This window comes from Narcine bancroftii, chromosome 2, assembly GCF_036971445.1.
Source record: "Narcine bancroftii isolate sNarBan1 chromosome 2, sNarBan1.hap1, whole genome shotgun sequence".
Taxonomy (NCBI): domain Eukaryota; kingdom Metazoa; phylum Chordata; class Chondrichthyes; order Torpediniformes; family Narcinidae; genus Narcine; species Narcine bancroftii.
Window position 1 is genome coordinate 274,657,056 of NC_091470.1, and position 24,439 is coordinate 274,681,494.

The window sequence follows — 24,439 nt, forward strand, 5'->3', positions numbered from 1 at the left end:
CTAATTTGCTGAAGTATATTGGTCAGGAGGCTCTGGAATTGTTTTTGTCTGTTGGAGTTTTAGATTGATATTCACTACCACACCAATTTACTCGATAAAGTTATGCATTTGTAGCGGCCCGCAGCCGTGGGAATCGAGCTGACACCCCAAGCGGCAAGTGCAACCAAAAGCCAACAGACTGTACAGCAGCACTGGCCCTGGCAAGCGAACAAGCAGATAAACAGCTAGGGTGCATAAGGACCAGTGACCCTAAAATGGCGCTGGCCCCACTGCACAGCCAACAAACAAGGACAGCGCGTGGGGAAGAAGGAATTGTTATGTAGGAATGTATCCGCACACGGGAAACCCATTTTTGTTATGCGGGCTGATACATCAGCAAAAGGGGAAAACGGTGGGAACGTGAATGGAATAAAAGTCAGGCTTGAGGCCCCAATAAACCAGAGGTATACCTGACTACACTCGTGTGTGTCTTTTGAGTAGTGCACGACTACAATTGGTAAACCCGATGGTTTAGATGGCATCTAAACCCAACGATGAGCTAGCTGGCAGCAGTCCACGCAGTTGCCTTCTGGATGAATCAGTTTCAGATCTCGCAGATCACAGCGGAGTCCATCTGGTACTACCATGTGGTGAGTGCCCTGGACCAGGACACGGCGAGCTGGGTGACCAACTTCATCCAAGAGACCCTGTCAGAAGGCGCCTACACTGCCTCAAGGACTTACTAATCGAGACCTTTGGGCTCTCTGTTGGGACAGGACACCAGGTACAGGCAGGCGGGCCCCACATTGAGGGCTGCCAACAGCAGCACAATCAGGACCTATGGTATACACCCAACTGCAGTTGGGAGGCAGCCTTTTCTCATGGGTGTTCACGCTGGCCACAGTGGAACAGCTGCTCCTTGGAGCAGACTTTGCGTGCCCGCAGCCTGCTTGTGGACCTTCAGGTTCGGAGACTGGTCCACGCAAAGACTTTCCAAACCTTTCCCCTCAAGGACGCCAAACTTCCAGCACCCCACTTGGATTCTGTGCAGTAATCCACAGACGAATAAGCCAAAATCCTGGCAGAGTTCCGGCAATGCTAACCCCCCCCCCACCATTCACCATGGCAATGCCCCGTCATGGACTATAACATCACATCCTTACCCATGGCCCACCACTCCACGCATGAGCAAGATGTCTTCCCCTGGAGAATCTCCAGCTGGCAAAGGAGGAATTCAAGAAATTGGAAGAGCTCGGCATCATACTGGCTTCTCCCCTGCACATGGTTCCCAAAGACACTGGGGGTTAGAGACCATGTGGTGACTGCCATCATCTCAATGAGGCCACAACACTAGATTGATACCCCGTGCTGTATATCCAGGATTTTGCAACCAACCTTCATAGGGCAAAGATCTTTTTCAAAGTGGACCTCATGCGGAGATATCATCAGATCCCGGTACACCCAGATTATATCCCCAAGACTGCCATCATCACCCCGTTTGGCCTGTTCGAATTCCTGCACACACCATTCTTGTTGAAGAATGCCGCACAGACTTAGCAGTCGATGGACATGGTGAGCCAAGACCTGGATGGCACCTTCGTCAACTTGGATGACATCCTTATGGCGAACAAGAACCGACAAGAACACGTGGTGCACCTCCGCAACCCCTACACCCGGCTGAGCGAATTTGGACTGACAATCAACCCAGCCTAATGCCAGTTCAGGTTGGAGGCCATCAGCTTCCTGGGCCATAGGATAACCAAGGAGGGGCCACACCACTACCCAACAAGGTGGAGGCCATCCAGAAGTTTCCTAGCCCAGCACGACAAGGGGACTACAGGATTTTGTGGGAACGATCAATTTTTACCACAGGTTCATCCTTTCGGCTGCCTGGATCATGTGGCCCTTGTTCACCCAGATGACAGGCAAGGCAGAGGATATAACAAGGATGAGGAGTCAGCTGAGGCCTTAGTGAAGGCCAAGGTAGCCCTGGCAGGTGCCGCTCTTTTGGCACACCCTAGGGCAGACACTGCAAAAGGGCCCTGACAGTGGACACCTGGAACGGCAATCGGCGGAGTAGCAGATTGAAGGGAGTTAGTGACCACTGGCTTTCTTCAACAAACATTTGCGACCTCTGGAACTGAAGTATAGCACTTTCGACAGAGAACTACTGGCGCTGTACTTGGCCATCTGCTACTTCCTTGAGGCCACGATTTTTACGGTCTTCACAGACCAAGATCTCAGACCTCTGGTCAGCAGCCCGCCAGCAGCCCGTCAGAGAACACCACAGATGTGGGGCACGTCTCCGGCAAGGATAATGTGATGCTGACACATTGACCAGAGCATCCACGTCCTATCAAAGTGAATGGATTTCGTGGCACTGATGAAGGCGCAGCAAGACAACGCAGAGATACTCCACTACAGGACAACCATATCAGGACTGCAACTCCAGGACATCCCAGTTGGTGCTGGTAACACCACCCTCTTGTGCGACGTGGCCACCAGTCAGGTCAGACCTATCGTCCTGGCGGCTTGGAGATGGCAGGTTTTTGATTCCATCCATGGGCTGGCTCACCATTCATCAGGTTCACGATCCGACTGGTAGTCAGCAAATACATATGGCATGGATTATGGAAACAGGTTAGCGAAGGCGTGCACGCAGTACTAAACAGCCAAGGTGAAGCAGCATACCAAGACCCAACCTCAGCATTTTGAGCCTGCAGAGCGAAGGTTCGACCATGTCCATGTGGACATAGTGGGACCCCTACCAGTATCCCAGGGTTTCCAATACCTGTTCACGATGATCGACTGCTTCACTAGATGTCAAGAAGCAGTCCCGCTGGCGGACACATCTACAGCCTCATGTGCCAGAGCCCTAATTTCCTCCTGGGTGGCATGGTTCGGGACACCATACCAAATTACATGAGACAGAGGGACTCAGTTCACCTCTAGCCTGTGGTCTAACCTCACCAGCACAGACACGCGAGGACCAACATATCCAAAGACCTGCAGGACTGTAAGTATGTTTTCATTTGCAGGGGTCCACACCATCGACCACTGCAGAGGCCATATGAGGGTCCATTCCAGGTCGTCCGTAACAATAGAGCCACGTTCGAGGTGAAGGTCGGAGGCAAAATGGATGTCTTCACCACAGACAGGATAAAGCCGGCACACCTGGACCTGGCATGCCTAGTCAAGATTCCAGAACCACGCAAAAGAGGCAGACCAGCACTCTGGGTGGTGAGTGCAACCAAAAGCCAGCAGACCATGCCGCAGCACTGGCCCCAACAAGCAAACCGGTGGATGAACGGCTAGGGCAGCTTAAGGGCCAACGAACCCAAAATGGCGCTGGCCCTGCTGCACAGCCAACAGACAGGGATAGCGTGGAGAAGTGGGTATTGTTATGTAGGAATTTACCCATGCTCAGGAAACCTGCTTTTGTTATGTGGGCCGTCACATCAGCAAAAGGGGGAAATGGCGGGAATTCAAATTATATAAAAGTTGGCTTGAGCCCTCAATAAACCAGAGCTATACCTGACTACATTTGTGTGTATGTCTTTCTTTCGAGTAGTGCATGGCAACACATTTGTGTATAATTGTAAGAATTCAGCAGTCTCTTGGATTACGACTATCTAAATCAAGGTAGCAGTTTGTGGAAATTGTATTAATTAAAGGTATCTAATGCTTTAATACAAAGACTGCATGTATTGGTAGCTTTAAGTAGGAATATCTTTGCTAAACAGGATGAGATTGCTGTCTATTTGAGATAATCATGAAGATGTTTCCTTCAGAGGTTTTGCAAAAAAAAAAATACAGTAGTTTAATGCAGAGATTTTGAGAACATTAAGTACTTTGATGTTTGGGCTATTAGCTTAGCAAATACCTGTACTTGGGCATTCTATTGGACCATGAAGCCTGTATTAAATCTTGACTTCGTGGTCCATTATTTAATTTATTGGTAAAGATATCATTGACAATCATTTTTCAGGGCATCACATCTTTACAGATATGAGCACAATTAATGAATTGGCTGTTACAACACAACTAGGAAATGATCAATCAAATAACTTCACTAAATGTCATTAAAGGAGTCATAAAAAGTGTCAAATGGGCAAGTGAGCAAAAAAAAACTGAAGAATAAAATTCCTGTTTTCATCCATCGTTCAAATGACTTCATAGTCTTGGGTAGCATCTTCATTATTTATTTAAGTGTAAGCCTCCATGTTGGGATGGTATAAGTTGTTGAAAGTTTGTCGATGAGAATCAGGCGTTTGCAATCAATATTGTTTTTCAGTCTATGCCTCAAATAATATTTAATAATTTTGCAGCTTGCTGTGGATAAAAAAAGTTTATGGAAAATGGATTGATTATGCAGTGTCCATAATTCTCCCAGGAGGGAAGGGTGCCATATTTCTACTACTACATATTTACCACATTCAGTTTTACTCATTCCCATTGATGTGCAGATAACAGAAGAATGTGAGTGATATTGACCATGACAGTGAATTGTAAAACTTAATTAACCTGAGCAAATTAGCAAATTTTGAAATCAGAATGTAAGGGGAAAAAAAGAAACTTGTGCAAATTGCGGTCCAGATTCTGTTATTGTATCGAGTTGTATGCTGATGGAACTTGGACAGAATAAGAGCAGTCCAATTCTATGATGGACTTTCAGATCTGCTTTTGCTGGAAGTAGAGGGAACAGTTAATCTGAATTAATTTGTCTAATCTTCAACTTTAAACACCTATGATTAATATTGCAAATTATTTTTAATTGGGAATAATCACTGTTACTGGTAGGTAAAGTTTACAATGTTTGGAATGGTAATGAAATGGAGTAACATTGTCATGTGTTCTTAGGCAAATATACAATCAGTCAAAAGTGACAAAAATGCATAAATAGATGTTTTCTAAATGTAAGTTTACATTTTGGGGTATTAGAAACTGTCAACTTTTTATGCACTGTTTTTGCAGATATCTGGAGCTTGGGAGTTATTCTTTTCATGTTAGTATGTGGCCAGCCTCCATTTCAAGAGGCAAATGACAGTGAAACTCTCACCATGATTATGGACTGCAAGTATACAGTGCCAGCTCACATCTCCAAAGAATGCAAGGAGTAAGTTACTGATATTGCTCTCAATGCTGTTTAAACTACTTTTAAATAAAGTGCATTTAATAAGTTTTACATTTAAAACATCTGTACATCTAGATGAGCAACTTAACAAAGCGATTCCAAAATATTACTTTTAAGAAAAGTTAAGTTGACATGGCACAGTTAGCGTAGTGGTTAGAGGAGACCTGGGCAATGTATGGCCCCCGGGCCACATCCGGCCCTTTGGCTGTCCCTGACCACCCCACGTAAGGTTAATGGAAATTAGAAACTAAAACTTAAATAAGTTTACCCCATGTGTGGATTAAAACTGCATTGCTTTTATTTTGAAGGTGTCTTTTTTGCACAAATTACGTTCGTACATAGGCTATGCACGTATACGCCTACGTATATATATCCATGAGTGCGCACACCTTGACCTTTACTCAGTTTACAAGTGTTAGCCCACAAAAATGTCCGCTCGTGCTAAAAAAAGAAAGATTGATGCAGAATACAGTTTTTAACAAAACATGGACTACTAAGTATTTATTTACTGAAGTCAAAGATAAAGCTGTGTGTTTAGTTTGTGAAGAGCAGATCGCTGTGTTTAAGGACTACAATTTGAATCGCCATTACGAAACTAAACACGCGGAGAAATAAAAAAACCTGACTGATGCCGAATGGCCGCAGACATCTGAAGCTTTGCTAGCTAAGCTGCAAAACCAATAAGGCTTTTTTACCAAGCTTCATTCATCCAGGGATGCAGCAGCCAAGACCAGCTTAAACAATAAGTCATTCTCTGAGGGGAAGTTCAAAGAATGTTTGGTGGACTCTGCAGTGCTAATATGCCCCGAGAAAAAAGAAGCATTCGAGAGCATGCCCCTCTCCAGATGAACTGTGACGTGAAGGATCGAGGACATCGCGGGAAATCTGGAGCTTCAGCTGCAAAATAAAGTGGACAATATTGATTTTTTTTCTCCTTAGCTTTGAACGAGACTTGTGATGTCCATGACACAGCCCAGTTACTCGTCTTTGTCCATGGGATAACCAAGGACTTTAAGATTATAGAGGAGCTGGTGGCATGCAGAAAATGAAAGGGACGACGAAGGAGAGTGATTTGTTCACGGAGGTAAATGCACACCTGGACAAGCTGGGACTGAAATGGAACAGATTGGCAGGTGTTACAATCGATGGTTGTCAAATCTAACAGGGAAATACATTAGACTTTTAAAATGGATGCAAGATAAAGTGACTCAAATCATCCCAGAACTGAAATTTGTATTCTTACATTGTATCATACATCAGAATGTCTTGTGTAAGTCAGCGCTAAAACTTAACTATGTTATTGATGTTGTAACTAAAATAGTTAACTTCAGGGCATAAGCATTAAATCGCAGACAGTTTGTTGCACTCATGGAGGAGCATGAGTTTGAACATGGTGACATAAGCTACCACACAACTGTAAGATGGCTCAGGCTGGACAAAGTGTTGAAAAGAGTTTGGGACCTGAAAGCAGAGATTCAAGTGTTTTGTGAGAAGAAAGGCAAAGGCATACCAGAACTCTCAGATGGGAACTGGATGGCAGATCTTGCATTTGCTGTTGATGTTACTGCACTAATGAATGAACTAAATACCAAACTGCAACGTAGGGGCCTTTTTGTTCATGAAATGTACAGCCTGCCGAAGGCTTTCATGAGAAAGTTGCAGTTTCTTTCAAGCCACCTGGAGAGCAACATTCTCACTCACATGCAAACCCTGAAAGAAGTCCCACCATCAGCTGATCACCTCCGCAGGTACTCATCCATGTTAGGTGAGTTTTCAAGACGATTTGAAGTCTTCAAAACAGTTGAGGGTGAAATACACATGATTTCCTCTCCCTTTACCTGCCATGTGGATAATGCACCCAGTGACGTTCAGCTGGAACTCGTGGATATGATACTGGCAGAGCACTTTAAGTCAGTATCACTGCTGGATTTTTACTCTTCTCTCAAGGAGGAGAACTTCCCACATATGAGGAGGCATACTCAGAAGATGTTGGTTCTTTTTGGATCTACCTACATGTGAACAAACATTCATGTGATGAAGTTTAACAAATCCAGGTATAGATCCTCTCTCACTGATGATCATCTGTCAGCTGTCCTTTGCATATCCACCTCAGACATTCAGCCAAACTTTGATGCACTTGTTCAAGCCCAACAGGGACTAAATTTCTCTCACTGAAACAAGAAAAAAGAACTGAAAAACAGCAAATGAGGTGGTTGGACTACAAGCAAAATGGTAAAAAAAAACAATTTATATAAAGCTGATTTAATGCTGGTCTTTCAAAAATGGTACATTTCTGAACATGCACATTTTGTTTACAATTGTTTTGCGTAATTTTGATTGAATAAATAATGTTTTTCCTAAACTTATTTTCCATTCCTTAATCAGTACATTTACTCTTTCCAGTCGCATCTTGTCAAAATGATGCAATTTACTGCTTTTCTAAAGAGATAGAATTAACATTAAGCACAATTTAGTTCAGCCTATTGGTCCTGGCCTCCACAATATTTTTTGTTTATCATGTGGCCCCTTGGAAAAACTAATTGCCCACCCCTGGGTTACAGCAACAGTTTTACAGCACTAGCGATTGGGTCGGGGGTTCGAATCCCACGCTATCTGTAAGGAATTTGTTCCTTCTCCCCAGGACTTCATGGGTTTTCCTTGGGGGAGTCCAGTTTCCTCCCACCATTCAAAATATACCGGGGTTGTAGGTTAATTGGGTGGACAGGCTCCTGGGGCAAAATGGCCTGTACCGTGCTACATGTCTAAATTTTAAAAATATTCCTTCAAAAATTTTACAATTTGTTTATAGGTTAACATTGAATTCACTATGTTTGAACATAATATAATGAACAAAGTTTATCATTTCAGAATAGGTGGGATGTGTTCCCGATTTTTGTTTAGCTGTGGGTAAGAGACTAAGACACAGTAACGATTAAAACTTTGAACCCAAGAATCTGGTTTCATTTTCAGTTTCTAAAACATTAGGTTGGATATTTCATTATCTCATTCATAGAAGAACATGAAACCATTTTATCAAACACATTAAAATGCTTTTTCTTTCAATGTTATTTCCAACAGTCTTATCAATCGCATGTTGCAGAGAGATCCAAAACGAAGGGCCTCGCTGGAGGAGATTGAGAACCACCGGTGGCTGCTCGGAATTGATCCTTCGCCTGCAACCAAGTGCAATGTACCTCTTGTCTCTTACAAGAATCTCTCTGACGAAGAGCACAATGGTATCATCCAGCGCATGGTGCTTGGTGACATTTCGGACCGAGAGACCATTATTGAGTAGGTGTAATGGAACCCTGTACACAAGGAACAATACTGGCTTCTTTTTCCATAGTACAGTGGAACCCCGTTCTAACATGATTGTTAGGGTCCAAAACAAAATTGTATCGCAAAAAAAGTGGGGTCGCGATAAATCGGGGTTTTACTACAATGTACAATATATGCACATCAATCAGTGCAGCAATCCTACTATTCCCCCATATTCGTGGCAGCATCACCTCCCCTCCACCTCCCGTTGCAGCAGCACTCACCTGTTTCCCCACCAAGATGTACATTACTGTACTTACCTTAATCATTTAGACTTGCCACTTCTAAACATCCGCTGCGCCACAGGGTGGCCATCTCTGGTATTGCATCTTTTAAAAATGGGCTCGCTTAACATCCTATCTCAAAGAATGGAACGAGGACATTAAGGGTCTAATGACTCATCGCATTATTATTGGAATTTGCGTTAAATCAGGGTTCCACTGTATATTGAGAGTGTTGTTTGCTTAAAATAATGTATCAGTTTGTTGATAAACTGGATGGAGAGAGAAACATCGATGTCTCACAAATTGTAATCAGTTTTCATATGTTCATGTGAAAAGTTGTTGAAATTCCACTGAATATCTATCCTTGATGGTCTGTACATTTCTACTATAAGTTTAATTATTAACAATCAGAACTAAAATAAACAATAGTTTGTAGATGTATGTCAGCTTTTACACCTTTTCCTCATAAGTAAAAGTTGATTCTATTTACAAAATAAATACAAAGTACAATAAACAGTAAGTATTATGCTCTAAAAACTAATGTGTAAAGTATTGTGTAATTAGAGCAAAGCTGCTTCTCAAAGTCAGGAATCTTTTCCATTTAGAGTAGCCCTGTTGATTTCAGGCTTTCATATGGAAATTGATGTTTAACATTGCATTTGTGACAAATGTGATATCTTGGATTTTGAAGTTGTGAACAGATACACATGTACAAACACACTACATGTATCTATGACTTACTGCAAGATTTCTTATGAGTCATATTATGTTGTGAATGGACAACAACCCTCAGTCATAAAAGGAAACTCTCATCACTTGATACTGACCACTTTGAACTCGAAAGCAGGAACGTATCAACTTGCCAACACTTTCAATCTACATTTGTGTAATGAAGCATCTGTACTAATATTGTATTTTTATGCATATAATGTGCGCTTCATATGCATTTTTTTACAAACCAGGTAACGTTCCCCCCCCCCCCCCCGCCTGAGCATTATATGCATGTGGGGTATATGAGAATAATTTTACATGTTGAAAGAATGTGCACAATTAATAGCAGGCGTGGGAAAGTCGAATCGGCAATTTATACTGTTGGAATGTACTAGCAGCATTGAAAGAACATGCACAATTTATAGCGGGCATGGGAATGTAATAGTGGCATTGAAAGAACACATACAATTTATAGTGGGTGTGGGAAATTTTAATCTTGGGAATATCCTCTTGGCCTGAGTACCATGGTGTTCTGAGAAATAGGATATTCTGGCTAGGGCACTGCACTTTATCAATGTTAATGGCCCAGACCTGTCCCCTGACGAGATTAACATATCAAGTACCTCTGATCTGAGACAAAATTGGGATCAGTTTAATCATCCTAATTACATCAAATCAAACCATAAAACTCTCAATTGCACACTATTTTTAAAAAGATAGGCTTTAAAGAAAAGCTGTTTAAATCCTGACAGAATTAAAATCCTGCTTAATTCTGAACCCTATCTTCTAATTGATTCCTCTCCAAAACTTGTTAATGTTTTGCAGGAGGATATCATCTATATAATGGGTGATTGGCACCTCAGGAGAAGTTGATTGGGTGTTAATTGCAGGAGATTAACTGTGACAGATAGTGGGAGTATGGAATGTGCTTTGTCTCCTGTCCCAATTGCGAATTGCTCTTGTTGGTCTGAATGTAGAATACTACATCCATGAAGTATGAACGTGCTATACAAAAATATTTTAACTCAATTTACATTTTTCTGCGCATTATATGAGTGAAAATATGGTAAGTGAGCCAGATGCTCAACCTTTGGAATTTCTGAACAATTATTGGAGTATTACTGTAACATTTTGTTAATGCTAAATTATTTTTAATTCTGGGTTTAAATACATCCATAAATTCAAGATACTGTGACATTTTGGTGAAAATATAGACAAAGATGTGACTATCAGATTATCTGTGGATTTCCATATCTTGTGATGTAGAAAGTGACTAGGGCTCTAAGAGACCATGCTAACTCTCAGAGCAACCCCATTCCCATGCTTTGCTCTTTGTCTCTAATTCTGTCACTTGTTCATTAACACTCACCCAATAACCAAACAACCTGCATGTCATTGGGATTTGGGAGGAAGTTAGCGTACCTTGGGAGGAGTGAGGGTGCAAGGGGAGGAGTGCCCCTGCATGCACATACAAACTCCACACAGAGCACCAGAGGTCAGAATGTAACCAAGATGCTGAGTTGTAAGATAGCTCTACTCCCTACAGAACTACTGTATTGTATTTGTTAGAAATTATTTTAAATAAGTACTAGCTTTTGTAAACTATCTCATTTATTTGAAATAAAATACACATTCATTTCTATGTTGCCTCCCGTACTCCAAATATTGCAAAATACTGCAGGCATTTAAGTACTTCTGAAATTTCTCAAAAGATTATGTTGAAAACATTTCTTTAAATATTTGTTTGTTTATTCTATAAGGTCACTGGAAAGTAATAAATACAATCACATTACTGCCACTTACTTTTTGCTGGCTGAAAGGACCTTAAAAGAGAAACAGGAGAAAGAAGTCACCCGTTCTTCCAGTCCAAGCCACATCAAAGCTCAGTTCAGGTACAGACAATTGATAATTAATACAGATATTTGTAAAGGGACTTTATTACACTTGAAGGCAAAGTGTGTACATGATCAATTTGAAGGTGTTCTCTCCAAACAAATGTCATATTTTGTACTTTTCATGTATGATTGAGCACAAATGTTTGTTATCTTAAGATTATCATAAATTGAGATTTAAGAGATAAATGAATGGAAATGTAAAATATGGAATAATAAATGGCAAAAACCAGAAATATTTGATATTTACAAGTTTATAAAAAGATTTAGAGGGATAGATAAGGTAAATGATCTTTTTCTCAGGCTCAGAATGTCAAACACTATAGAGTATAGGTTTTGAGGAAAGATGGAGAAAGTTTTTTAAAGGAGACTTATGAGACAAGCTTTTTTAAACTGGTAGGCAAGGAGTACACTGTTAGGGGAGGTGATAGAAGCAAATATATTAGCAAAGTATAAAGGGCATTTAGACAGATGAACAGGTGGGGAATGGATGATATGGACTGGGTGCAGGCAGATGAGACCAATTTAAATTGGCATCATGGTTATCACAGATAGCCTGTTCCCATGTTTTATAGATTGCCAAGTCCAGACTTTTCTATAAATCATGTCTAATATTATTCTGATTTTTTTTTTTCTCTGTAGGCTCAGGAATTTTCCTGACTTATGGAACCCTGAACTAGAGAGAGCAAACAAAATTTCATTTTCTTTGACTTATAGTTGCACAAATTTTTTTTAAATGATATTGCAGCATTTTGTGTGGCTAATATCAAACTCAAGTGAGCAGTGTGAGAATGTGACATTGGTTGAAAATCTACATTAACTGGTTCTGCAACTCCATCAGTAGTCCACCTTTGAATCAGTTTTCCATTTGAATTGATTCTGGTGGTAGGTTGGTGAGGTAGTATTAATGAGGTTTTTTTTTGCTGAGCTTTTCCATTTGAATTTCATGATGATTCTGGATTCTCTGAGTTTCAATAATTAGAAACATTCTCTCTCCATTACAGAGGATCTTATCTTGTTTTAGTTTAGGCTAAAAGATTATTTTGAATCTTGCAAAATATATTACATTTTCTTTGGGTATGGTATGTAATGCCATTTTCTTTTGCTTCCCTCAAATAATTCAGCGCCAGTCATACCCACCATTTGTTGGACCTTCTCATTGGCCTTTAACCTTTTCCGTGACTCACATTTGTGAAAACATCAATTCAAAAATTACTTCCTTATACCAGTGCATTAAGTGACCCTCACTTTTCACTGAAACTGGGAAACAGTATGGTCGTTGTCATGGTAGCAGATTATGTCTGGTAATCTCATCAAAACAGATTGATGAGTTATATTCTCTCCATTTAGGTCAATTAGTCCCACCCACATTCATCACACAAAGAGACTGGTTATTACAATTCATTAAATATTTTCTCTACTCAAGATAGGGATGATAGGAGTTTTTGAATTATTAGCATCTGAATTTTAATCCTTCTAAACATGATAAACTTGAGAAAATTTTATGATCAATACACAAAGTATTTTCAACTGCCTTGTTACAGTAACTGTAGCTTCACCTATATTAAGTGCCCATTTGAATTTGGGGTTGTATAAATAGTATTTCAGATCATGTTTTCTTCACTACCTGCACAACATTGTAATAAATAGATGCTGATGGATTGTTTTATATACTTTATTTAACATTAAAACCACAAAATAAACATTTACAATATTTCAAATTCATTCCCAATACGTGTGTATGTGTGTGTGTGTGTGTGTGTCCTCCCCCTCCATCCTCCTTCCAACCCCCGACAAATGCAAGAAAAGAGAAAAAGAACAGGATAAGACAACCACAACAAGAGTATTCCACTTTTTGATATCTTATGGAAACCTATAAGAGAATGGGAATGTTTAAGATTCATTTAAATATTAATACCCACAATTTGTAAATACGGACACCAAATTGTCCAAAATATATGGTATTTATCTCTTAAGTTATAGGTAATTTTCTCAAGTGGAATATAACTCCTAATTTTCCATATTTTTCTCAAATGGAATACAACTCCTAAATTCTGCATGCCATCTATCCATTCCCAAATCAATATCCAACTTCCAAGTTGTAGCAATACATTTTCTAGCTATTGCCAAAGCAATGTGAACAAATTTCATTTGATACATATTCAATTTTAATTTAAGTTTAACCCCTCTAATATCTGCCAGTAAAAATAGCATTGGATCTTGTGGGAATTTTACCACTGTTATTCATTCTAATAAATTACCTATTTCAAACCAAAAAGGTTTAACTGTGGTACACTGCCAAGTTGAATGCAGAAATGTACCAACTTCTTGTCCAGATCTAAAACATAAATCCAAATAAATATGGTTAATTTTATGTAACTTTTGTGGTGTCAAATATAACATTTATTGTGCTTTTCATACTTCCTCTTCATATTTCAATCCATATACATTCATCTATCTGCCTATTTAAATCTACTTCACATCTATGCCCTGATTTAAAAACCCTTTCCTTCCGAGCTTTCTTTTGTAGTAATTTAAACATACTCTATATCTTCAGTATTTAACAAGAACTTTACCTCTGTTTCTGCTGATAATACTAAATCTTGACCAAAAGTTTCACATAAAAATCTCCTAATTTGATATAACAAAATTAAATATTTTCTAATACCTTAAAAACTTTTCCTTCATTCTACTAAAAGTAATAAATTTCCCAGCTTCAAAATAATCTTTAATTTTCTTAATACATAATTTTGCCAAATCTTTAAAAATTGATTTCCCATAGAAAATGAAATAAGTCTATTTTGAAATAAGGTGTTCTTCTTGACATTAACCCTCCTCCTCCTCCAAAGATCAATTAAATGTTTCAGTATGGGTGTTTCTCTATTTGCTATTAACAATCTTGTATTCCATTTATAAATAAATAAATACTTGTGGATTTGTTTCCCCTATTTTATTAAGTTCTATATTCATCTATGCTGGAACTTTATTTGAATTATACATAACATTAATAAATCTCAAGTGGGCTACTTTATAATAATTCATAAAATGAGGAGCTCTAAACCTCCTATCATCTTTCCACATTAATTTCCCCAAAGAAACTCTTGCCATTTTCCTTTTATATAAAGATTTCCTAATACAAGTATTTAATTCCTTCAAAAAATTTTAGGAATTGCAATTGGAATTGACTGAAATAAATATTGTATTCGAGGAAAAATATTAATCTTAACACAATTTACTCCACCTATTAAAGTAATGGGTAACATATTCCATCTTTCCAAATCATCTTTAATTTTTCTTTATTGATAGATAATTCAAATTAAATAATTTTGTTAAATCTGGTTGCACAAAAATACCTATATATTTTATTCCACCATCTCTAAATTCAATTACTTTCTTACATTTTGCATAATCCCCATTAATTAAAGGCATAATTTCACTTTTATACCAATTAATTTTATAACCAGATATTTCTTCATATTCTTTTATTCCGACTTTAAGTTGTTGTAAAGAATTTAAAGGATTTGTTAAATAAATCAAAACATCATCTGCAAATATTTATTTTGTGTTCTTCCTGATCTGCCTTAATATCCACAATGTTAGAATCCTGTCTTATTAATTCAGCTAAAGGTTCTCTTGCTAAAACAAATAACGCTGGATAACCTTGTCTACTTGATCTAGTTGAATCAAAAGATGTTGAAACCTAACTATTAGTCACTATTTTCTCAATAGGTTTCTTGTATAACACTAACCCAATCCATAAACATTGATGCTAATTTACATTTAAAAATCCCATTCTAATCTATCAAATGCCTTTTCAGCATCTAAAGCCACTGGAACACTCAGATCTCCCCGCTTTTGAAGTAAATTATTTAAACTAATCAACCTGGCTACATTATCTGTAGGTTTCTGATCCTTAACAAATCCAGTTTGATCTGTATGAATTAACCTTGGTAAATACTTTGCTAATCTATTTGCTAACATTTGAGTTACATTTTATAATTAACATTTAATAATGAAATTGGTCTGTAAGGTACTGATCTCATTAAATCTCTATCTTTCTTCTGTATTACTGTAATAATTGCAGTTGAAAGGATTCCGGTAGAGAATGTACCTCCTTAGCTTAATTTAACATCTCATTAAATGGAGGTATTAAAAGGTCCTTAAATTTCTTATAAAACTCTACAGGAAATCCATCTCCTGGTGATTTATTATGTTGTAATTAGCTCATTTCCTCACTAATTTTCCTCACCTTAAATACTAAATCTTTTTGTTCTTGATCATTTAAACTAGGTGAAGTTATTTGAGATAAAAACTTATTAATCCTATTTTCATCATGCAATTATTCAGATTGATATAATGCAGAATAAAATTCTTTAAATACATCATTTATTTCTTGTGGTTTATACATAATAATCCCTGAACTTTAAAAAAAAAACTGCATTAATCACTCTAGATGCCTTGCTTTCATTTGCCATGCTAAAATTCAAAATATTTGTTTTGTTCTATGAATTAATTTTTCAGTTCTATATGTCTGAATAGTATTATTGGAGTTTTTTATTAATTGTTTTTTCTTTACTTCAAAAGGAAATTTTTAAAAATCCTTTTCTAATTTACCTATATCTTGTTCTAATTGATTTGTCTCTTTTATATGTTCCTTTTTAATTTTAGCTGAATAACTTATTATTTGACCTCAAATATGCTTTTAATGCATCCCAAATAATGCCTTTATTATTTACTGAATTAGAATTCATTTCTAAAAATAATTGAATTTGTTTTCTTATAAAATCACAAAAATCCACTCTTTTTAATAACGCAGTATTAAACCTCCATTTATCCAGCATACCTTTTTCCTCAAGAATTGAACATGTCAATAAAAGTAGAGAATGATCAGATAATATACTAGCTTTATATTCAACATTACTAATTTATCCTTGTAACTGTGCTGATATTTTAAAAATTATCTGTTCTCGAATAAGAATCATGCCTATGAGATTAAAAAGAATAATCTTCCTCTTTAGGATTCAACTTTCATCAAATATCAACTAAATTTAATTCCTTCATTATACTTAAAATAACCTTAGCTGCTTTAGCTCTCCTTACTGTTTAAACTGGTTTATCCAATAATGGATTGAGACAATAATTAAAATCACCTCCTATTGAAACCTTTTCCTGTGCTTCAGCCAAAAGTAAAAAGTATCCCTTATAAAATTTTCATCATCCACATTTAGTGCATAAATATTCTTGTGTCCACATTTCAGAATAAATTTGACAATTAATCAAAACCTATCTTCCTCCAAGATCCATAATTTTACTAGTAATGTTTTTTTTAATTAATATTGCTACTCTTCTTGCTTTAGAATTAAAAGATGAAACTACCACTTGGCCCACCCAATCTCTTTAATTTAAAATGTTCCTTCTCTGTCAAATGAGATTCTTGTAAAAATGCAATATCTACTTTCATCTTTTTCATATGACTTAATATTCTTTTCCTTTTAATTGTACTATTCATCTCACTAACATTAAAAGTAAGAAAATTTAGTATACTCTTTTCATCCATTATCTTAGATCCAAGTCTCTTCCAATCCCGTTCTCCCAGGTCTCCTTCATCAATTCTAACCAGCTCCTGTGTACATCTCTGTCCCATATGAAAAATATAGAAAAATAATTGGAAAAGAAATAAAAATTAATCAACAAAAATATTATATAAAAACAAAATAAACCCTCCCCCCCCCCCCCAAGGGTGCTGAATAAAGAAACCACAGCACTACTTCCCTCCACTATACTGGGTGTGGCTCCTGCCACAATATGGCACATAATGGCTCATGCAAGTAAGGAAAAACATTTAAACTGCTACTTAAGGGGGAAAAAAAACAATTAATTGCACATTTGGAAATAATAAGTTGCTCGCTGCTTCAAGATCAGCATGAACTTGATCATCATCAATTATAGCTGTTTCAGTCTGAATTTCCAGATCCAATTGCAACTCTTGTTGACAGCTTACAATCTGTTTCAGCACAACCCTCTTCTGTGTGATTTGTATCTTGAACACTTCTCTTTGTATTTCTCATTGAGGGCTTAAACTCAACAATTCCTGCTACTCTTTCTGAATTGTAGAAAGCGTTTCTGCAAATCTTCATGCTTCCTCCTCATCTACAAAAAACCTGGGGCGTTCATTAACCAAAAACACATTTGATATCTGAATGTAAACTTATAACCCTTCTTCCAAAGAATTGCCTTGGTTAGATTAAATTATTTTCTTCTATCCACCACTGCCTTAATTAAATCTGGATAAAAGAACATTTATTTCCATCAATAACCGTAGGACCCATATTTTGTCTTGCTTTTTAAACTGCCAGTCTTAAGATCTTTTCTTTCTCCTGGTATCGCAGACACTTAATCAATATGGACCTAGATGATTGATTTGGCTGTGGCTTCCTCTGTAAAGCTCTATGAGCTCTTTCCAATTCAGTTCCATTTGGAAAGTTCTTAGAATCCACTTTTGAAAAAAATTCCACAGGATCTCCACTTCCTTCAAACTCTTCTTTAATCTTAACATTATTTCATCTATTTTGATTTTTCAACATATCCATCTTTTACATCATTTCTTTCCTGTTTTTCCCAGGAGTGTGAATTTTCAACTTTTTGAATTGCCCATAAAATATTGAATGATGTAACTTTTAATGGTCTATAAAGGGGGGAAAAAAAGCTGCTGATCAATCTCTGCACCGCCAATGATCTGATTTTCCATTTTGGTGTAACATTCACTCCATACTCTGTTAATATACTCCTTATAATTTCAAATCTTATTTTCAGCAAAGTTTAATATTTCTACTTCTCCCTTAATCTTATGTGCCTGTCCAAATGTTTACTTTCTGTGATATGATTTATAAAAAGAATTACGATTAGTGTTTATTACTTTTTAAAATGCTGCTCGCCTGCTTGATGACTTTACTATTCTTGGATTGTTGGAAGTTCCAGATAGTTACTGATTCCACCTGCATTGAATTCGTCCATCGTTATTGAATGAAGATCTATCAGGACCAATGCCTGAAGGGGGCGCACAAAATCAGTGAACCAGTGCAAACTCGAAAGGCCAACATGGCCTGTTTCCGCTCCGTAAATGGTTATATGGTTATATATCCATAACACTTTTAACATTCTGCACATCCAGAACTGTTGCTTCAATTTCATTAACTTCTGGTATATTTCAACATTTCACTTTTAACCTCCTTCATGTCAGATCTGACATTCCTAATATTAGCTCTTATAACATATTGACCCATTATTAGTAAGTAAAGATCTTTTATATTTTGGCCTTTATCTCCATACATCAAAGCCCCCAACACTTCATCTTCATCTTCTGCATCTTCATCCATTTCTTCTTGATCTCCCTTTTTCCATTGATCACCAGCTACAGGTGTTTCTGACAGCTCTTGTCTCTTGTATGTCAACTTGCTGTTCCTTAATTCCAACTCTACTGGGAATGGGGCTGTTGAGCAACCATTCCAAAGCATGTTCATCTTCTTTGCACATACGTGAGGGTAAAGCTTTGTGCATGCGCATTGTTACTATATTCTTCAGGAGAGATATGAATAGGTCCAGCACCATCTTCTCTGGTTTTGATGCTGATGGATTTGATGTAGCTTGGATGATTCAAGTTGACCATTCTATTCATTCTGTAATAAGTAACAGAAATGTAAATTCAAATTTAAATTTGGTAAAGCCTCATAGGAAATTGAAAAAAATAACTGAAGCTTTTGTTTTTCTTTTTTTTTCTGTTTTCAAAATTAGGCAATCCTGGCCTACAAAAATTGAGATGACTAAAGATATTGAAGACATAACCACATCACCCATCATCCATCCTGTGTCCATTGCTCCAGCCCGTACTGCAGAGTCTACCATTAATGGGCACCGAATGAAATCTGGTGAGCCTGCAAAGAAAGAAGAGCCGTCGACAATTGGAACAAGTGGGAAGCCTGCTACAAACAATAGGACGTGTCTGTTCAGAGTGGAGGAGGATGAAGAGGATGATGAAGATGACACAAGTGTAATTCCTCTTCCCACTCCAGTGGTTTTGCGGCGTAAACCTTCCATAACAAACCGGCTAACCACCAGGAAAAGCGCTCCTGTCCTCAATCAAATATTTGAGGAAGGAGAATCAGATGATGACTTTGACATGGATGAAAATCTACCCCCTAAGCTCAGTCGATTAAAAATGAACATAGCTTCTCCAAGTACTGTGAATAAAAGGTACCATAAACGGAAAAGTCAAGGCCGTGGATCAAGTTGCAGCAGTTCTGAAACCAGTGATGATGATTCAGAAAGTCGACGGCTTCTTGACAAAGACAGTGGGTTCACTTACTCCTGGCACCGCCGTGATAGCAGTGAAGGGCCTCCAGGAAGTGGAGGAGACGGGAGTGGGCAGGGAAAATCAAGTGATAGGAATGCTGGTCTCGACAAGAGCAGCCCAAGTGATGGCAACAAAGGTGGGAGTAGCCCTTCCAATGATTCCAGTGGGAGCACCAATAACACGGGTACAAGAACTCGCAGCTGTGCAACCCAAGGAAATTCCTCCCAGTCATCCAAAGCTGCAGAAGATTTGGTGGAGAGCCTGAAGCTGATGACCCTCTGTCTTGGGTCCCAGCTCCAGGGCGGCAACAGTAGATACATCATTGTACCAACAAATGGGATTCGATTACATGAGAAATCATCCTGGAAAATGTGCATCACCTCAACCAATATTATAGAGCAAACCTCTCCCTTGACCAACAGCAAGTTCTATTCTGACCAAATGGCTGGCCTGCTGAATGTGCTTGAAATGTCAAAAGAGAACAACATGAACTTGAAGAATAATGTTTTTCAACTACCTCTTTGTGAGAAGACACTCTCTGTGAACATTCAGCGGACCTCCAAGGATGGGTTGCTGTGTACCTCCAGTCAAACCAGCTGCTGTCAAGTTATTTAAATAAATTTTAGCTTGATTTAATTGTTATTCTTGTTGGTTAGAGTTTGACTTTCAAAGCAAAATGAAATTCTTTTAGTCTTGAGCTTTTTAAAGGGACTTTGAGAATTATTTATTGTGACATTGAATTGATTTGCTCAATATCTTGACAATGCATGGTCTATGTGCATGCTGCTATCTACTGCTTTAATTTTCCAACAAGATAAACCTGACTGGGACATATTTTTTAGTATCTTGGGAGTTTAGCATTGATGTTATGTTGATTAGTATGTTGTTAATGGAACTAAAATGCAGTTTAAGTAAATAGTGCACTTTGTAGCTCTGTGTGTTGCACATGGAAAGGATTCAGTTAATCGATATGATTTTAAATCATCTGGTCAAAGAATGTTAGGTTTAATTATATATTCTAATGTACCCGACAGAAAAGAACCAAAGTAATAACTGAAATATTGCAACTCTTGTGAAAATATTTGAATATTCCAAGCATGATAAAATGCTCTCTACAGGATAGTCCTACCAGAGTCTTAATTTGTTGAAAGATTGCAGAGACCTCACTTCAGGATGGGTTAGTCTACATTGACTTTAATTGAGCAAGAATTTTAAGGTGCTATAATTGGACTGAGTTGGGTTCAACTAGGTTTGCTGGTCACTAGTGTCCATGACACTATGTCGTCCTGTAAGTGATAAAGCCCTACACTTAGGCTCACTTGTCTCTTCATCTGTGTGTATGTTTGGATCTACTTGTTCTGTCAGTACTGTGGAGTAGGTCATGGTGTAGTGATTGGAAATAACGCAAAATTGCATTGTCTCTTTCAAGCCAATAGGATGCAATTTGTTGGAAGGACAATGTCAGAGTAGCTACGACTTAAATGTGAAGTACTTAGAGCATGTCCTGAAGTGTGAGATTTGAAAAACCACCTGCTCCCTTCCTTTTAATGAAGAAGTTCTCCACTACATATGGAGAATGCATCATACCCTTGGAGAAGAGATTTTCAATGCTGAGCTATCATTGGAACTCCAGTCTTTTATTATAAATTGTCTGTGGAATTTTTTTGTTAAACTCTGTAGTTTATGAAAAAGAAATCAACTTTTCCTCATCCACAACCTTTCCTCTGCTTCAGTCAACTGGGAGAAAACTTATCCTCGCTAACACTGAAGAACTATGCTTTTTTAAAATATAGATCTGATAGGCCCAAGCAATAGCTTTCCAGTCAGTTATATGGTGATAAATGTATGTTCCATATTAAATGCTGCAGAAGATATTGGGAAGACTGGGGGTATTTCAAGTTCTTAAGTATATTGGCATTCCAGTTTTTAATTACCTGATTTTCATTGTGGAAAATAACAAATAGTGAAGGAAATTCATAGCAATTGTGTAGATGCAGTTAAGTTTTTGGATTATTGTAAATAGTTTTGTTTATACTTTATGTATAGCCTTGTGATGGCAACTTTTAGAACTCCTACCTTGTGTATTTGTACAAGAACTGTAAATTTGTGTATACTCAGTACTAAGAATTACAGTGATGTACAGTTGTCAGATTGTACTAGATAAATGTAGGTGGAAACATTCACTGCTTAACTGTCTGTATTCTATATGGAATTGTCCCAAGTGAATGACTGGTAATGTGTTGTATGTTGTGCCGCATTGCTGGTGCAATGAATAGAAAGAGTAACCACTACTTCTGAATGTTATTGGACCAAATAATGTTACAGTCTGAAAATGTGGCATCCCATGGCCATCCTGTCTTCAAATTGGTATTTTCATGTGTGAATAAAATAGTGGTTGATTTTTACTCAGTGTGACTTTCAAATCATTAAAACACAGTTATTTGAAATGGGAAGAAAGCTTAGCTCATTTTGGGGTTGACTTTTGCATTTTTAGATAGCAAAAAGTTCTTCCAAAATGAACAACTTTGCTTGACAGCCTACACACAGTGATGTCTCTCAGACACAACAGTGAAGTCAGACTAGTTCCCCTCACTTTTACTCCACTCATTATCACACCAGCTACAATTTCTTTTAGGATCTGGTGGTTTACCAAAAATAAATTCTGGAAATTACTTGCATAACAGCAATCTACATGGTAGTTCTGTACCACCAGAATATTATCTTCCACACTCAAAAGGTCATTCATGTAACTAAATTAAGAATCTTTTAAAAAAAACTCTGCACTTTGTATCTATTTGTATTTCCTCAAATTACATTGCAACAGGTTTGTTTTGGAGAATTCATCTTGACTGGTGATATCTCGGGCTGGCACTACCATTAGGTTAACTAGGCAGCCACCTAGAGAGCAGACCTCATAGGTGTGCTGTTGAAGAGATATTCCAACAGGTCCGGCACCTCAGCGTTATGAATGATGTGGATCTGGCTAACGCGCTATTAGCACGTGTGTTAGTCTGCTAAGGTGGATGGAGGAAGTGTGATGGCGCAAGTCGAACATCACATCCACTGCTCAGCCTGGTCAGCAACCCTTCACCTGCTCAGCCTGGCCTAGGATGCAGAATAGTCTGGCTCCGGCTCTGCTGATATCCCATCATGAACGAGCTGATACAGTGGGGAGAAACCTATTCAAAGTTTTTTGTTCAAAAATGCATGGGAATTGTTTCAGCTGGAGCCTTAATTCATAATTTTTACATTGGTGTTCAAATCAATGTTTCAGGAGTCTGCCTGATTTAAAAAAAGGATGTTTACAATATTGATGAGATTCATTCAAATTGTATCATTCATCCATATTCCACCAAGTAGACATGTTCAATCTTATTTACTGTCAATGTAAATAAAAATTCCAGTTCATCCAAAACTCCAATAAATGGATCCAAATTTGTTCCAATTACCCATCAGCTTTCAAGTTTGCACTGAGGCTGCCAATTATAAATTATCAGTTGCTTAGATGAGGTAAACAGGGAAATCAATTATGAGTAACTTGCCAAACCTGCATTGGTTTAACTACATTTCATGATTGAACAACTTGGATGAATAATGGTGGAATCTTGAAAGTATATGATGGTCATATAGGGATCCTGTTGCCCAGGAAATTATAGATATCAGCTCAAATAGACCCCAGTATTTCCATTCCATACAAGCCAGGTCCCAATTTAACCCTTTCATCAGAAACATTAGACAGCTTCCCCTTCTAGATTTCATGTATTCCTTGTGCTAATAGGTTCTTCACTCTGGTCAAGAAATATCTCCTAGGTTCCCCAAATTTACTGGGATTCTACATTATGGCCACTTGAGAAAGCTGAACTGGAGAGTAAGCACGTCAAGCTACTCAGATTGGCAGGCACTTATTAGTGGGCCATACGAAGATTGGGGGCCCAAGTTATTTACAATACATTGTAATAATATAGATTCTAGAAAAGGAACAGAATGTTGTATCCCATAAATTTGCAGATGACACTCAGCTAGGTGGCAGTGTGATTGCATGCAAGATTACAAGAGGCTGGAGACTTGGACAAATGAGGAGAGTAGGCAAATACAGTACAGTATAATGTAGATAAATGTGGTTCTCCACATCAGTGGTAATAACAGGCAAGAGGAGGTGCATTGAGACCGGGGTGTCATGGTGCATCAGTCGTTGAAGGTTGGAATTCTGGTACAACAGGCACTACAGAAAGCAAACTGCATGTCGGCCTTTATCGTAAGAGGTTTTGAATATAGAGAGGTCTTAGTGCTTTGTATTGAGCCTTGGTGAGGTCACAGAGTACTGGATATAATTTTGATTGTCTAATCTGAGGGAGAGGGGGCTGCAGCAAAGGTTCATCAGTCTGATTCCTGGTATGTAGGACTGATTAGTGGATAGATTAGTGTTTTACTCACTTGAAAATAGAAAAATGAGCAGGGTATTTCAAAGAGACAAAATTCTGATAAGACAAGTTAGAGTAGATGCAGGAAGAATGTTCCCAATCTTGGGGATATCTCAAGTGATCTAAGAATAAGGGGTAAGTTACTTGGGGCTGAGATGAGGAGAAACATCTTCACTCATTTGTGAACTTACAGATTCCCTGCCACAGAAAGATGTTGAGGTCAGTTCTTTAGACATATGCATAAAAGGAAATGGATATGGCCCTTATGGCTAAAGCAATCCAGTAGTATGGAGAGAAAGTAGGAACGGGTTACCGAAGCACGAGCACATTGAATGGCCTATTCCTGAACCTGTTTTCTATTAATTTAAATGAGAAACAAAAACTGCAGCTGCTGCAATATTGAGTGAACA

At 38.0% G+C, this 24,439-nt stretch overlaps 2 protein-coding genes across 6 annotated transcripts in view; both read left to right on the forward strand.

Moving 5' to 3' along the window:
* snrka (SNF related kinase a) overlaps positions 1–22,013 on the forward strand; it is a 66,194-nt gene extending 44,181 nt beyond the window's left edge. For all 5 annotated transcript variants that reach the window (XM_069920955.1, XM_069920959.1, XM_069920956.1 and 2 more), the window contains 4 exons: positions 4,954–5,095; positions 8,192–8,404; positions 11,127–11,258; positions 19,050–22,013. In XM_069920955.1, coding sequence (XP_069777056.1) covers positions 4,954–5,095; positions 8,192–8,404; positions 11,127–11,258; positions 19,050–20,223 — 1,661 coding nt within the window. In that variant the 3' untranslated portion in view covers positions 20,224–22,013. The remainder of the gene's footprint in view (positions 1–4,953; positions 5,096–8,191; positions 8,405–11,126; positions 11,259–19,049) is intronic.
* LOC138752227 (general transcription factor II-I repeat domain-containing protein 2B-like) lies at positions 6,230–7,132 on the forward strand. The gene is given in 1 exon segment (XM_069915209.1): positions 6,230–7,132. A coding segment is annotated over 1 exon segment (903 nt).
* Positions 22,014–24,439: the final 2,426 nt, after the last annotated feature.